Below are 16,723 nucleotides of genomic sequence, written 5' to 3' on the forward strand. Positions count from 1 at the left end.
AGCCAGGATATCTTTCGTCTGAATCATAGCTTGTCAGCTGACTGAATCATTTGCATGACCTTGGACAAGTCTCCCTTTTGTAAAAAATGTTTCACTCCTAAGCTTGAAGCAAAACAACTAAGCAATATTACAATTCAAGGCCTCTTTTTAAAAAAGTAACTGCAGCAAATAGTAACTGTGCTTTTAATGTTTTAGTCCCTTCCACCCAGATATTAAAATAGCTGGAAGTAGGACCTCACCCTCAGGAAATGATGCACTGTACATCAGTAGCTCCGCTGTTTATAACCAATACAAGTAAACAAAGTTTATACTATTCTTAAGTAGCTCTTCATATACTTTATCCTTCGTAATCGTGAAGTGGTACATTCAATTATTGAAGTAAAAAAGGTAATTTCAGAGTGGAATGATATAAACCTAGCAAGCAACAACACAAAGAACAGTTGGGTTATTGTTCGGAGTAGTGCTAGTTTTATACTGTTAGAAATCTTGTGTTCCTCATAAATTTGGTAAAGCATGATAAAGGAGAGATAAAAGGTAGTAAAACGTGAAGCGTCTTGGTGAGCATTCTGAAGCAGAGCAGTATAATAAGTTTCAAGTAGCGTGTAAATGCATCTAAAGAGGCAGTGAATTCAGTTCACATCCAAACTCCGATACTTATAGTGTATACAGCAACATGCAACATACAGCTGTAAACAAATGTAAACACAATATGTATTGCTATTAACAGAGTAAAATACTAAACACTTCACAAAAGCAAATCATTTTAAAAGCATATCTTGCTCTCTGCTGTCTTTCAATGTGGTGCCACTGTGACTATACCTTAGTGTAGCCTCCTGCTGCATTATATAAATCACGCTTGACTTTAGTAATCTGGAACAGGAGTATAATGGAGCAGTCAAGTTGAGTAACAGTTTTTGTAATTATGCAGATATCTGACCGCTCTGGTTAGCATCGTATTGGCTGTGCAGCTGCACCCAGGGCCCTTCCATCTGGATTTAAATATCTGGCTTGTTTAAAGGTTAAAATGTGATCCAGTACTATTGATTTGTAAAGTCAAAATGGAACGGGACAGAATGAGAATGGAGCTGATTGCGCTCTCACTGTATATCAGCGATTCACAGTGCAGCCTACGCTTCCTGGAATAACTTACAGTATTTGGTTCTTCTCTCTGAGGAGATTTGGGGTTACCACTTTTTGCTCCTGTGTAAAGCAGAGTTATTTCTTTCTAAAACACAAGAAATAAATTAAAAAATGAAACCATTTGTTTATGGCCCCATAGGTGAATGACATCACCCTTTACTGCCTTTGCAATCACGCCTATCAGGATCTGCTTAGTCTTCTTTCAAATGCTGATTGTTCACATCTTACCACACAACGGCTTTTTAAATGTACTTTTAAAAGCTGCTGTCTGGAATAGATAGGTAACATGGAAAGTAATGTGAACAGAAAAAAAATCCAAGCCTACAGAAAACACATATTAGAGTATTAAACAGTTAAGAAAGGAAAATGTAGATTACATTAAAATATCCCTTTGTAAAGCATTATATTAACAAAGTCTTGAGTCAGCTTACTAGCTGTGCTCAAATACACACTTTAGTAATACTGTACACCCTCGCTATAACAAACCTGTTGGGGTCCAAGCCATTTGTTCGTTATATCGAGGGGTTTGTTATAGCAAAAGGACAATCAAAGTGAATGATAAACTGCTGGAGTAAGTTAATGAGATAAGATTGTGAATAAAAGTAGAATTACATGTACCTCTTCATCTCATGTATGCAGTATTTTGCCTTTGCTTTATCCAATTTGTTAAAGAATTAAAACGCAGTATGAAAAAAAAGCACAAATCCAGAATCAAAGCTGAACTTTTATTCAAAATCAATCTGACATGAATCATTTCAAAGTGCACCAAATCTTAATCTAACTTGTAAGAATCCCAAACTATTCCAGATCAACCCGACATGAAAAGTTAATCAGATCCTTAATATTTTTTTCGTTGTTTTTCTTTTTTATTATTTTTTTTTAATTCAATTTTGCTTTGTTGCATGATTGCTGAACAAGCCAAAAAACAAGTGTTTTTTGATAACCTATATTCACGACAGAGATAGGCTTGCGTTAATACTTTTTTCAAACGATCAACATAGTTTCCAGCTTTGTTGCAACATAGAATGAGTTTCGTTTCAGAGGCATAGTTACACAGCGCATGTTTCTTATTAAACCAAAAGATTTGACTTCACTGTGAAGTTTCGTCCCATGCGTACAGACTGGGATGTAGAGTATGTGTATGTTGTAACAAAAAACGCTGTAAAAATGAGACTTCAGTCGATTCAGGGCCAAACTCAATCTTAATACACTAGCAAAGACAATCTGCCAATTGTTAATTAACAATTAACACATTGCTGTGGGCCACAACCTACGACGCTAAAACATTTTAAAAACAGAATCTCAAGGTGGAACTATTCTGTCTCTGCTTATTCGCTTCTCTTTGCTTCACAACAACAACAAATAGTCACCCTGTCACTGGTCTTTAGCTCCAGTTAGTCCCGTCTCGTCCCAGCGCACAGCCAATCACCAGGAGCTCCTGTGGTCTGTGCCTGTCATCCATAGGCTGTTTGACCGATGTGAAACACAGCCCCTTCTACTCCAAGCATTCCTGCACTTCACAGACCTCACATACATTCCAATATTATCTTTTAAAAATGTTTTTTATTGGGGTCCAGTGGCCAGGTTCATTATAGCCGCAGGTTCTTTATAACGAAGGCCGTTATAGCGAGGGTGTACTGTACAGATCCTTCATAATTGCGGTTGAGCAAAATATGTTGTTATTTTATTAATTTATCGTTTAAAGCAGGGCTTCTCAAACTCGGTCCTGAAAGCTGGCATTGTTAAGCATTATCTATTATGTTTTGCTATCCCTGCAATGTTAGTCTTGGGCAAAGCGTCTGTTTTAATTATTAGAGCGCAGCGCATCCTGTGCATGACGAGAGCCCACGCAGGGATCGTTTGAACATAGAGCTCCCCAAGGCAACTTCTAACGACCTTCAGAGCTAGCGCTCTTGTTGTTGTGGAAATAATGATTTTAGAGTCCATATGCTCTGAGCATGTGCCCCCTGCAGTGCAGAGGCAGCAGATATTAGCCATCTCCCCCCTCAATGAGACTAGGTTTCAGTCAGGCTTAATAGATTGTAACAGCCATAATTAAAAGCATAAGCTAAAGGTGGTGTCGATGGGGAGTAATGCTAGTTTTGCACTTTCACAGTGCCTCTCCTGTCGTCTGCTGCTGGACTCCCCTCTGCCAGTCCCTATGTTCAAAATATTACATTAAAACATGTTTAACAAATGTAGTCATACAAAAAACTGGAAATTAATTTCAGCTACAATGGTGATTGCCTGTATAGTGGCCATGTCTGTCGCCGTGGTCAGTTAGCTAGCAGGTAATGACTGCTGTGTTGCATATTGATGCTTTATTAATTTGAAAGTAGTTGTGGGGGGTACAGATCGATTTGTTATTATTCTTTATCGGGCTTCCAATTATTGAACAACAACTGCTTCACAATAGTGCATAACCTTTCTCTGATACGTCTTCTGAAAACGCACCAAGTCTACACACTAATGTAAAGCACTGTACCACTCACATGAATAATCAAATACAGTTCATTTTTTGAGGTTGATACACATGGATGAATATACTCCTAAGAATTTGTCCAAACAATGAATTTATTAAACATGCAACCAATTAAACAACTAACATGGTACACAGGATATTACCATAAGCAAGTTACACAATTATACAATTAATATTACATGCAAAACTGTTACGATGAGCAATCAGTATCACATGCAAAACTAAAAACTAAGGTACCAAGAACAATGTATTCTGCTAAGCGTTCTTTGAATTATTCATAGTGAATTTTACTGACATCCAAACTAACAACCATGCTTAATATCACACGACGAGAGAGAGAGAGAGAGAGAGAGAGAGAGAGAGAGAGCGAGCGAGCTAGCTTATTACAGGAACATGAGTGGGTATACTTAATCTCTGTAGAAAGTCATTGTTTCTAATTCGTAGAGCAGCGTTTGCTGTCCTTTGCGATGTCAGGGCTAACCAGCAGGAAAAGTTTTCCCGAGGCTTCGATTCCTTATTTCAGCATACTCTGTTACATAGGTATTTACTTACTGGAGCACTAGGTTAAAGGCATTTTGCCTTTTTATTCTTTTTGCACAAAGGCAGAATTCAAACTTCCCGCTGGTTGTTCTCATTGGCTAGGTGTGGGATCAAGGCCTCTGCCCCGTTTCTGCCTTAAAATGGTATTACCATAATTTCAACAATGTGGACAGTTAAAGGTCTATGACGTTCGCTAAAGTTTCCTAGTTCGATCAAAAACAATTTTTATTTCCCATGGAAGAAATTACCTTTCTTTTGGTGCTAAACACTTCAAGATATTTTTGGTTATACGCAGTTCCTGTTTTTATTCTGGGGCCGGTAGGTTAATCTAGTATTAGTTTAAAAACATAAGCTTGAGAACAGTTTATGCTCTTAATGATTTTAAACTGAGGTGATGCGAATGGTGAACATTAAAAATAAATTCTTTATAATCTTCATTATGTGCACTGTACAACTCTACTGTGATCATTTGGCAATCAGACAGCATTGTTTTCAGTCAGGGTGTTGTAACATATCGATCAACAGTGCTTTACATTAATTAATAGATAAGGGTGGTTCTGTCTGTGCCTGTTAAAGCAATTAGATATTTAAGTTAATTACTTAAATAAAGCCTATATGATCTACATAGTAGTTGGATTTTCTTTTCAATTAAATAGTGTGCTAATAACAATTTGGAGGAAACACTTTTATTAGCTGCTTTTTTTCTCCTCAGAAAATATGCACAGAGAGTTGTGGCGATTGTTGGGGGACAGAGAGGGGAAGATGGGTTCCTGTTTATGCATTATTATAAAACGGAATGTTCGGATGCTGCACACTGATTGGCTGCTGAGGGGTTTTAAACCGTGCATAAATATAGCTTAATGCACGACGGAACTTTTTTTTTGTCTAATTACAGTCGATTAATTAATTAACAATACACAAAGTATTAACGGCAATAGAGAGCCCGAATATGTTTTTTTATTACTACTCTAATTTGCCTTATTACTTGTTTTTCTCGATCATTTTCACTAAAAGCAGTATATGTATATTTACAGTCACTAAGTTTTTAGCCATTTTGGACAGAACTCATTGTATTTCTTTTACAGCGGGATAACACACTCCAGGGCTTGTGGGTTGTGTTGCAACACAACCCACGCCCTGTCATGTGTTATCCCTTACTTATTAACTCCAACTCTTCTTTTGTCATTCCTAGATGAGTGCAGTAGTGGTGTGTGTGATGAAATCTCCTGCATTAATGGTGGAATGTGCTTTGCAAACAGGGCAGATTCTTACATCTGTCTTTGTCCACTCGGATACAGAGGACGACACTGTGAGGAAAGTAAGTCACCATGCAATATATTGTATCCCAGTCCCTCCCATTCCTTTGCACTTGTGGCAGTGGGGGTTTAGAGGTTTACTACTGTTAATGACAGCCAGGAACTAGATTTGAAAATCTATTGCACATGAAATACTATACCAGCTGGTGTCAAACACTTTATTTGAACAAAGCGTGATTATATGGATTCTAAGATCAGGAGAACCTTACTCACTTGTTGCAAACACTTTTTTCACAATTTTACTCTCCTGGTGAATTGACCCAGGAATTACAAGACAGTCAAAATGCATGGCTTCTAAACAGACTTTTATTCAACCTGGTGCTGTGGCAGATATCAGCTTTTGAAATGAACTGCATGTTTATTATAAAATGTGTTTCTTTCAAAATGAACATTTGAGACCTATAAATTGAGTAGATGTGCCTGGCGGAGACATTTTAAGGAACTCTTTTGTTAGCTTCAGTTACTTTAACAAACCATTTAAAAGTATAGAACACATCTGCTACCATGTTAGTAAGCTAGCTGTTAACAGCTAATAGACCATTAAAAGAAAGCATGACCGAAACACTGGATTGCTAGCTTACATTGACTAACATGTAACTGCTGTTCCCCAGGCTTCTGGGTGGTGCTTCCACGATTCAGTGAGGCACTGATGTCTTATGCCAGCGTGCCTTGGCCCATGCCACCCCAGCACTACCTTTCCTTCATGGAGTTTGAGATCACCTTTCAGCCAATCTCAAAGGACGGGGTTCTCCTGTACAGCTACGACACCACTAGTAAGGACTTCATCTCCATAAACATGGCAGACGGCTTTGTGGAGTTTCGATTCGACTGTGGCTCTGGGACTGCTGTCATCAGGTACCTGTCTTATTAAAAGACATTTTGCTTGTGGAAGTTGTTAGATTGATAGCCCAGAAGACAGAAGCCTCCATTTTAGAGCAGGGTCAACACGAGCTTCTGCACACTACCATGTCATCGTTCGTCTATCCTATCTCTGCTTCTCAGGGTGTGAGGCAGTAGCACTATACATGTTTTAACCCATCCTCAGCACCACTGATTGAAAACAAAAAGAAAACCCTCTTAGTTATCCCTCCCTCCCTCCCCTTCCAATGAAACGTTCAAATGAAAAAGAGTGAGCCCTGCCAACCCACCACCAACATCAATTAAAAACTGTTAATATTGTAAATGACTCACTTTGGCAAACTTCCAATTACATGTAAGCACATATTTTCAAAATGTCAAATTACATTAAAGTAAATATATGTACCTTAAACATTAGCTGGCATGAAGAAACATTTGCAGTAAATATCATTATGTTAATACTCTGTATTACTTGTAATTGTCTTTCAGTACAATTTCATATCACTACAAAACAGTATCAATACAAAGTATCAAGATTAAAACTCCTACTGTGTGTGTGTGTGTGTGTGTGTGTGTGTGTGTGTGTGTGTATATATATATAGTAGAGAGTCAATTATCCAAACTAATTGGGACTAGTTCGCATAATCGATTTGTATGGATAATTGAACAGGTATTAATAACAATTACTGTATCTTTAATAATCTGTAGAATAAAGTAACATGCACAAGTACAGATGAGTCTGTATTATATCATGCCCCGTTTTATATAGATTATTTTATTTTTTTTACTTTTAATTTACACAGATTTGAGGTTCCAGTTAACCTAGTAGTTTTTAAATGCAGACCAGTTAATATTTTTTCCCCCGCCACAGGAGTGAAGAGCCTGTCAGCCTGAACAAGTGGCACGAGCTGCGAGTGTCACGCACAGCCAAGAACGGCATTCTGCAGGTCGATAACCACAATCCACAAGAGGGAATGGCAGAGGTACACTGCACTAACACCTAGCCTCCACAACCGCCCTGCCAATGCCTCATTTCTTAGAAACCGTTTGCTATGACAGGGCTTTATAAACACTGCATGCTACTGTATCACATACTCATCAGAGATGCCATTTCCTTTACTTTATGCCCCTGGGGATCGTTGTTCTGGTTCACTAAAAAAACCCAGTTTCTCATAGTTATACCAAGCACAACAAGCACAATTAAAAATGAACGATTACAAAAAACACCCTCATATGAAAGTTGGAAAGCCAATATGATAACAGTTTTACCTCCCAGAAGAAACCCTAAAAGAACCATTAGCAGCCCAGAACAGTAGCATTTAAGCAACATAAGCAAAATATTGTATTGCTTGCTGTCCAATTCCTATGTGGTACCACAGTATTGCTGCGCAGTGGCTGTGCATCGGCACATCCTACCACTGCATTGACATTGCAGATATTTTGGTAACAAAACAAGAAAATGATGTGAATTCCATGCTCATTACCTTTACAAAGCAGCTTCTGTAGATGGATTGACTCTTGTGCACTTGTTGAACAGGGCGCCTTCACTCAGATCAAGTGTAACACCCAAATCTACATTGGTGGCTTTCCAGACTATGATAGCGTCAAGAGGAATTCCGGAGTCTTGAAGCCTTTCAGTGGAAGCATTCAGAAGGTACTGTGTTTGTTTATTCCTATCATGTGCAGTTGTTCCCCTGCTGTTTAATATCTGCTCTTTGTCGGGTTGTCCAGAATAAAAGAAACTAGATGATGAGACCAACATGCCTGGTTATCGTATACTTTAGTTTGCTGTTGTTTCATGTTATTCTTTTAGCAGAGCCCCATCTCAATTTCTGTATGTTCACACAGGTCATCCTGAATGACCGGACAATCCACTTAAACCAGGACTTTGCTTCAGGAGTCAATGTGGATAATGCTGCCCACCCTTGCGTAGAGAACCCCTGTGCCAATGGAGGCTCCTGCAAACCCAGGAAGGACGGGTATGAGTGTGACTGCCCTTTGGGCTTCGACGGGGAGCACTGCCAGAAAGGTATATATCCAGGTCACAGCACCATACAGCATTGTGTTGCTCAGGCCCTAGTTTAGGCCTTAATAACAAAATGACAAGCACTGATCGTATTCACTGAATATTTTTTCAGCTCATATGACACAGACAATTCAAGGTATTGATTTCGTATTTGCAGTTAAACGTTATCTATTCTGTTCCTGTAACTTGTGGAACTGCAGTTGAGAATGCATTCCTTTAGAAAATAGTAGCAATTATTTCAGACTGTAAAAACCATGATGCTTTTATGTCTAGATCACCCATTACACTGGCCAGAGAGAGAGAGAGAGAGAGAGAGAGAGAGAGAGAGAGCGAGCGAGCGAGCGAGAGAGCGAGAGCGTGTCTTGGTGTTTCTTCTTTTCAGAAGGCTTTATATTGTTTAAAGTCACTGAGAATCCAGGAACTACTGTCAAAGTGCCTGAAAAAGGCCTTTTGAGTGATTCTTATGACAGCAACAGCAGCCCCAGCTTGAGAACAAAGAGCATGATTAAGATCTGAGCTGATCTCATGCAAAATAATAAAAGATTTGATTGTGCCCGAAATCCAATGAGACAAGTATGGAGCTTAATAGAGGCTATGGACATGACTAGGGCTAATATTACGTTCAGGCAGGTCTAAGTGTTTACATTTGACTTTTATATATTGAAGTATGAGTATGAGCTCACATTATAGATAACTAGATTGTCCAGTATAAAGGGCAGGAGAAATGCACATTTAAAAATAGTTAAAGCAATGCTTTCACCTTGTTTGTTTCTTTTTTCTACTTTTTGCTGCCTTTATGCAGAATGTGGAAGTTACTGCCGGAACAGTAAGTTTTACTGTACGATATTGCTGAAGACCCTGAAGTTTTTCTGTCTTTTTTTCTGAAAAAGCTGTGAATTACAAAGCAATGCCGCTTGTTTTGACTGAGCCTGAATCTGTTTCGCCTTATTTTTTATTTCAAGAGGTGACAAATTACATGAACTGCTCATCCCTTATCCTAATTATATTCCATTCTTGCAGTTTCGTAGTTTATTGGTGTGCTTTTTTTAACAGATTCCTTCCAGGCTTTGTTTTCAGAATAAAATACCCAGTATGTAGTGTACACTGATAACAAGTCCATTTAAAATCTCTTTGATTTGTAGCAAAAGTAATCTTAAACCCAGTCTTTAATTCATAGTTTTCTCTTTATTAGGACGCAGAGACAGCTTAACAACTGCTAGTTGAAATTTAAAGGGCAGTAGATTTCGAAAATAAAAACCAAAAAGGTTGAGCTGTACTCACCTGACTAGACATTGTTTTGCTATCGTTTAGCATGCTTTGAGAAGTGATTTCAGGGGTGTTCAATCCCAGGCCTGGAGGGCTGGTGCTCCTCCTGGTTTTTGTTCCAACTGTGTCCTAAATTACTTAATTGGACCAATTATTATCAATTGTTGTTCTAATTAAGTTGGAACAAAAACCAGGAGGGACACCTGCCCTAGCGTGTGCTACAAGTAACATCAAATTGTTCAAGCCTTCAAACCATTGCCAGTCTTTACCTTGCAACACACTCCCCCCTGGTGGATGTAGGAAATACCTCATTTGTTCTATGTAGTGTTTCTTACATTACTGTTTTGTTCTGTTGTGACCATGTTCTGTTTTGACAATTTTAATGTTGACAAGCACTGTTTCTGTTCAACATATTTATGTATTATAGCATGTTAACATAAAAAAAACAATCCTTTTGCCACGCCTACAGGGAGAGCATGTAATGTAAAATGGTTACATGATATAATAATGGCACCAATAAATGTTATTCCCAAGCTGGTGTTTGTAAGATGATCTTCTTGAATGCAGTATTAATCTGTGACCCCTGTTTTCTATACTCTGTATACCTTGCGAACAATGAAATACCAATGCATTTGTGGCCATTATTTTAATAGGTTACCAAAGCTTCTCAGGACAGAAAAGCATGCTACTGAATGCGTTTGAGAAAACCTTCCATTGTCTGACACCTTGTGGATGCTGAAAGGAAATGCCTTAAATAAAATTTTAAAAAAAGACATGTTTCATTCACAGTAATCACTGAAGCCATTGAAATCCCCCAGTTCATTGGTCGGAGTTACCTTACCTATGACAGCAGAGACTGCCTGAAAAGGTAAAGGATCAGAGTTGAAGGAATACCTGCACTTATTGAAGTCTCCTTTCACTTGGCAACAGATTAACAATGTGTTGTTTCTGTACAGGGTGTCAGGCGCTCGGTCAAACGTGTTCATGAGGTTTAAGACCACTGCGAAGGATGGCCTGTTACTGTGGAGAGGAGACAGCCCCATGAGGCACAACAGTGACTACATCTCCCTTGGACTCCAGGACGGAGCCCTCGTCTTCAGGTTCGTTCGGGTCTGTTTTTGTTTTATATACTCCAGCGTTGACAGCTGTTTCATAATTTCCCCACTGGAAAAAAAATAATAATCTTAGTGCCACTTGTATTTATTATTCAATGATATGTATCAGAATGAAGTTCTAAGATTTGTGTTTGAATTTTATTTGAACTGTACTCTTGAGAAATTCTCAGGTTAACATTGGAACCACACCTGATAAGCCTTGTTGAAAAGTTGGAGCTATGGTTAGTGGGAATTGCTGAAAAGTGTTGGTGAATTAATACATCACAGAAGTGTATTGGTTTTTCCTACAGCTATAATCTGGGCAGTGGGGTTGCCACCATCATGGTGAATGGGTCCTTCCATGATGGTAGATGGCACCGGGTCAAGGCAGTCCGGTAAGTTATCTTGCAAAAAAGAAAAAAAAAAAACATTTATTTCATATGGTATTAAGAATTAGTCCTGGATCTTCAGTAAATAACATATATGTTATGTTGCAATCAAATCAAATTGCAGAACTATGGTACCCTATATAGATAATCACCCCATCCTCACCTTCCCCGTGGGTCTATCAAACCTAAAATCAACAGATTTATAGAATCCCAAACCCCAAACTCACGTGTGGTCCTCAGAGCTGTCCTCTTGTGTAAATGTTTGCTGGCGTATTGGTACCAAGGGAACTAATGTAATTATAGTCTGCGCTCTCAATCTTTATTCCATGTGATATATCAGCACTTTAATGTCCTTATATTTTACATTTCGGAATACATTTTAAAACCGAGAAATTCAAATGCTCTTGACCTTCTGACAAATACATAAATGTGACCATGTCCAAAAAACTGCACATACAAAGAGAACTGTATTCCATTTGCTCATTTGTGAGATCCAGACAGTAAATGGGTCGACACAGCATGTACAGTACTTGCAGTCAACATCACATTGACAGTACTGTAGCTCTAGTCCCCAATATCATACCTTGCTGAATTTAATAAGTGGATTTGTTTTTATTGCAAAAGTGGTTTGTATTGTCACAGCTGAGAAGATAAAGACCTCAGTCTTAGCAAAATATGATAGGCTTGGTGAACCTTCTCCTTATCTGTGCCTGACAGTTTAATAAATGGAGTGGAGGAGACTAATTAATGTCTCCTCTCTGTCTCAGGGATGGACAGTCTGGGAAGCTGACTGTGGATGACTATGGCGCAAAAACGGGGACATCACCGGGGATGATGCGCCAGCTTAACATAAACGGTGACCTCTATGTTGGTAAGCTCCTGTAAATAATCAGCACATATATGCACACATGTATGCATACTGTACATAGGTCCACCTTTCACCTCTGGAGGCAAGTCAGCCGAGTTTGCTAGTTCCAAACACTTCAACCTAACCCTAATGCCTTTGTGGGAAGTTGACATGGTGTTTTCTCTTTACTGTGCCTGATTGAATTTCTATAAACCTTCAATGAAAACTTAATAATGGGCTACTTTTATATCGCCACCAAATGTTTAAAACCTTGAAAAAGCCATATGTGTATACCCTGTTATACCGCCAGCATGTTTACTTAAACTAGATTGTTTTCACAGCATATTCAAGATTTTTTTTAAAAGTGTTTGTCAGGAGGTGAGTGGTGTGGGGAAGAAGTGGATGTCCAAACAGCAAGTACAGTTGCAAAATGTCTATTTAATAACAAGAAATAATATTTAATCCACCCCCTGTACCAGCAATGGTATGTGCTTGTGTTGTGCTGTACAGAGGTAGTGGTGCTCCCGGGTGTATGTGCTTGCTCGGTGGTGACAGCTCCCAGTCCTGCGCGAACCCTACAAAACAAAACAATATCGCTCTGGTGCATTAGTTCAGCGTAAGGGGCCGTACTCACATAGCTGCGTCCCCTTTGTACTGCCAAACTCCTCCTTGTGGTCAGCACGATGCCCACTCTATCCAATTGTTGCGTGCTCCACAGCTGATCACAACAGATTTGTTTAGCAGTCTTGCAACTAAGCCCTTTCTCCAAGATGGCTGGCCTACCATTAGAGACGACCAATCCGCAGTTTCCTTCTCTCCTCGTCACAGTGTTACACACACAGTTCTTTACATACATAAGCAGTTTATTTCTTTCCAAATAATGAGGCATTTTTCTTCTGTGATCTTGGTTTGTTTGGTGGTAAACACAGTTAGCTACAGAGTTTTAATCTGGTGAAAATGCAATAGTAAAAGCTATAAATCCAGCATAGCTATTGTATATTTATATCAAACTCCCGGCCACCAGCCTGGATTCCAGAAGGGGTTGCAAAAAAATCCTATTGGGCACTCAGTGGCTACTGATGAGAAGCAAAGAAGATGATGACATTGATAAGGCCATATTTGAAAAATAATTAATCATCATTAAGTCCCTCTCAGACAAAAAAAAAAAAAAGATTCACAAAATGATTGTATTTCATTTTGCCATGTTAACTACTGTGGGGCAGTTTTCTTGGAAAAATAAGTCTCACATTTTTCTCGCTCTATTTTGGTAGTACTTTCTGATTGTGTGTGTTTTCATGTAGTTTTCTTTTAGCCACAGAAATTCTATTCAAATGCAAATAGCCTAATTAATATTAAAATACAGGCAGGTATTGCGCAACTATTAGTATCATACAGCTTTCTTAAACTGGATTTCCACAAAGTTTTTAGTTTGTGCTGAAGTACTGCAAGTGCAGCTGCCTCATTTGGCCACAAAAAACCCCCAAAAAACTACAAGAAACAAAACAAAAAATGAAATAGCATTACACCAATAAAAGTAAAACAACATTCCATAAGAAAGTGATGTGTACTATCCTTGCATTATTTGCTAAACATTTTTTTGACTGCATATATATTTTATTATAAACTTATGATACACTTACATATATAATATATACAAGTTCTTCTACAGAATCGTATCTTCAGCAGTTCTGATCCTTATAATGAGGCCCGTGAAATTCTTTTTTTACAGTAATTTTTCGTTTTATTTTTTTCACAAATGCCGTTTTATAATTAGACACACGTTAATAAAACAACCCAAACAGATGTACAGTATATCAATAATAGTATAGTATGCATCATGTTTTAACTACATAAATATTTTTTATTAAATGTTATCCAATTTTTTTTTTACATTTTGACAAACAGACCTCACACAGAAAAATAACTTAGTTATCATAATTTCTCATCATCGACAGTAACGGTAACATACAGTCAGCCACTCTAATTAACTGCTTATTTACAGTAAATAATGCCCATGCCATCTATAAAAATACATTATATATATATATATATACATACATACATACACACTGCCCTACTATTGTGGGGCTGTCATAACGATTGCACATAATGCTATATACCCATTTAAAAAAAAAAAAAAGTAGGATTTGTATTTCAATCCCATTGCACTGAAGCAGTATACAACAAGCTTGGGGTTTCTCAGTATTTAAACAAAAGCAGATTCGTTCATTCAAATCCATAACAGCATTTGCTCCTGTGCAAAGTTTGCACCACTTAAAACAAAGAATTAGCATAATAATACGACATAAACAAGCAAACAATTTTCCCCAGAAGGAATAAACAGCTAATGTTAATGACGGTGTCTTTCGACTCCCATTCCAGCAGACAGTTGCAAAATCTGCACATCATTATTTTGCCACTGTCAGCTGCATACACCCCCTTATGCTCAAATTATTTGCTTCTTTGTTTAGCTTTGTGCGGTTTAGGCATTTTAGTAACAAACATCTCCCTTCTTCTTCCATCACAATTTTAATTCCACAAATGACTCACTTCAAATTATACATCTGCTCTTGTGCTAGTCAGAGATTCGGTTTCCTTTCAGACTGTGTCCACGCCACTAATAAAGCCACTGTCAACGAATTCCCAGCTATGCTAATTTAATACATATTGGGGATACAAGCTTGACTTTTTTTGTCCTGGTTGTTGGTACAAACTTTACTTTTTTTTGTCCTTGGTAGGTATCCGTGATATATGCTACTTAAGGCTAATGTAGTGTATTGCATCTTATAGCTAAGGGACAGAAAAGTCAAAGCTTAAAGCAATCAGCTATCTGATCACCAAACACGAAGATAACAAAAATGTAAAAGTACGAAAAAAAAAAAAAAACCCTGTGCTTTGCAAAGGGCTTCATTATTTATTTATTTATTGCAAAGGGCTGCATTTTTACTTTTAGTAGCGTCAGTAATTTTTTATAACCTTGCTTATAAAACAACCAAACTATAAAGCACCATCATTTTATGAGTAAAATGGCAATAATTTGAAATGTTGAATAAACGATGTCACCCTGTGCAGTCTCTAGATTCCTTGTACTGCATACATATGTTTTTCTATTTAGTCAAAGAATCTTGCCATGGCTACTTCCAGCAGATCTCAGATAATGAAGGACTGCTTGGTATGGCCTTACTTTAGTAGAAAATTGCACAAGGTTATGTCACAAACTGGATTTTCACTGCTGAAATCTCATAAACAGATTGTATGGTCAATTATACAGCTTTTTAACATGAGAAGGCGATTTACCCACCATTTAAAATCATACAATGTTTTCCACATGTGGTATGTGCTGCTACATTACCTAAATCATGGCGGTGGACTTTATAAGCTGCATGGAAACCCGGTCAGTGTCATCTCAGGGGCACTTCAGGTGTATTTGCCCAAGAAACTGGGCCAAACGCCTAAAATATTTTTAAATACAAAAGATAGCATGTGAAGCAGTTGAATACAGAAAATAGAAAGCAGTGGGATGCTTTACTGCATATTTTAGTCAATAGTACTTTTTGTTTAGTTTCTTCATTGGTCTAAAATTTGATGTACTGGTAACAGAGTGTAATTGAAGTCGGATGTTAACCGCCTCTATTTTCTTGTTTCCCAGGAGGAATGAAGGAGATAGCTCTACACACAAACCGACAGTACATGCGAGGCCTGGTGGGGTGCATATCCCACTTCACTTTGTCTACGGATTACCACATATCCCTGGTGGAGGATGCGACAGACGGGAAAAACATAAATACTTGTGGGAACAAGTAGCAGCTGTCCCTGGTTGCTTTGGGACTCTTACTTTTGGGACCAAAAACATGGGAACCCAATGTGCTGGTCTGCACTCCAGTACATGGGCGTTCTGAAACCAGTTTACGAGTCTCTCTATAGTTCTCAAGGACAACATCTAGTGATAGTATTGCTTCGTCACTTTCTTTTTGTAGATATTCTGTTAACCAAAGACACCTTAGAGTATTTCTCAACCTGTGACCGTCTGTGAGTACTTGTTCTGCTCTTCAGAAGAATTAAGTTATAGTAAAAGCCTGTTTGGAAGAACACAGCACCAGCACACTACAAGACTATATGCCTCTTAATTGACCCCGTCTGTTACCAGTAAAATGTTCTTCTAACTATTTAAAAGTTGCTTGATACTTCAGAACCCTATGGAACTACTGTATCAAGGTGTAAATACTATACCATCCAATTATATATTTATTGTTCTATGGTCAGATCAGTTGGTTTCATCCCCATAGAAAATATTCAGATTTAGCTCTTGAGCAAAGTAGGACCTGCCAAATACCATAGCAGGAAGAGGAAAGGAAAGGATCAAGTCATAGGATGAACCCTAAGGATACATACAGGAGGTCAAAGTGGGTCATTTTATATTTAATTTTTTTTTTTTTTTTTTTTTTTTAAAGTACCTAGTACAGTAAATATATAGAGAGTGTAACAGCGTCTTTGAAACTTATTAGATCAATTCTAGTGTCTAAACAAATGTTATTAGAATAGCATTGGGTCCTACAAACGTCCAATACCTCTTATATATATATATATATAATATATCATATATATTATTATATATTATATATATATATATATATATATATATATATATATATATATATATAAAATAAAAATATTTTAAACATTAAAAAACAACCACCATTACTTCATGTATGGAAACAATAAATTACCTAGTTCTTTTGAATTTGTTTTAGGACCTTTGTCTTAA

At 37.8% G+C, this 16,723-nt stretch overlaps 1 protein-coding gene across 2 annotated transcripts in view; it reads left to right on the top strand.

Moving 5' to 3' along the window:
• The window catches only part of LOC121318440 (pikachurin-like), a 50,991-nt gene extending 34,573 nt beyond the window's left edge, over window positions 1-16,418 (top strand). Inside the window, exons 14-24 of one of the 2 annotated variants that reach the window (XM_041255119.1) lie at window positions 5,355-5,480; window positions 6,090-6,333; window positions 7,208-7,319; window positions 7,874-7,990; window positions 8,185-8,365; window positions 9,165-9,188; window positions 10,418-10,496; window positions 10,585-10,728; window positions 11,034-11,117; window positions 11,879-11,982; window positions 15,608-16,418. In XM_041255119.1, coding sequence (XP_041111053.1) covers window positions 5,355-5,480; window positions 6,090-6,333; window positions 7,208-7,319; window positions 7,874-7,990; window positions 8,185-8,365; window positions 9,165-9,188; window positions 10,418-10,496; window positions 10,585-10,728; window positions 11,034-11,117; window positions 11,879-11,982; window positions 15,608-15,762 — 1,370 coding nt within the window. In that variant the 3' untranslated portion in view covers window positions 15,763-16,418. The remainder of the gene's footprint in view (window positions 1-5,354; window positions 5,481-6,089; window positions 6,334-7,207; window positions 7,320-7,873; window positions 7,991-8,184; window positions 8,366-9,164; window positions 9,189-10,417; window positions 10,497-10,584; window positions 10,729-11,033; window positions 11,118-11,878; window positions 11,983-15,607) is intronic. The other variant, XM_041255129.1, reaches the window with a different exon arrangement.
• The last annotated feature ends 305 nt before the right edge of the window (window positions 16,419-16,723 follow it).

Source organism: Polyodon spathula, chromosome 1, assembly GCF_017654505.1.
Source record: "Polyodon spathula isolate WHYD16114869_AA chromosome 1, ASM1765450v1, whole genome shotgun sequence".
Taxonomy (NCBI): Eukaryota; Metazoa; Chordata; class Actinopteri; order Acipenseriformes; family Polyodontidae; genus Polyodon; species Polyodon spathula.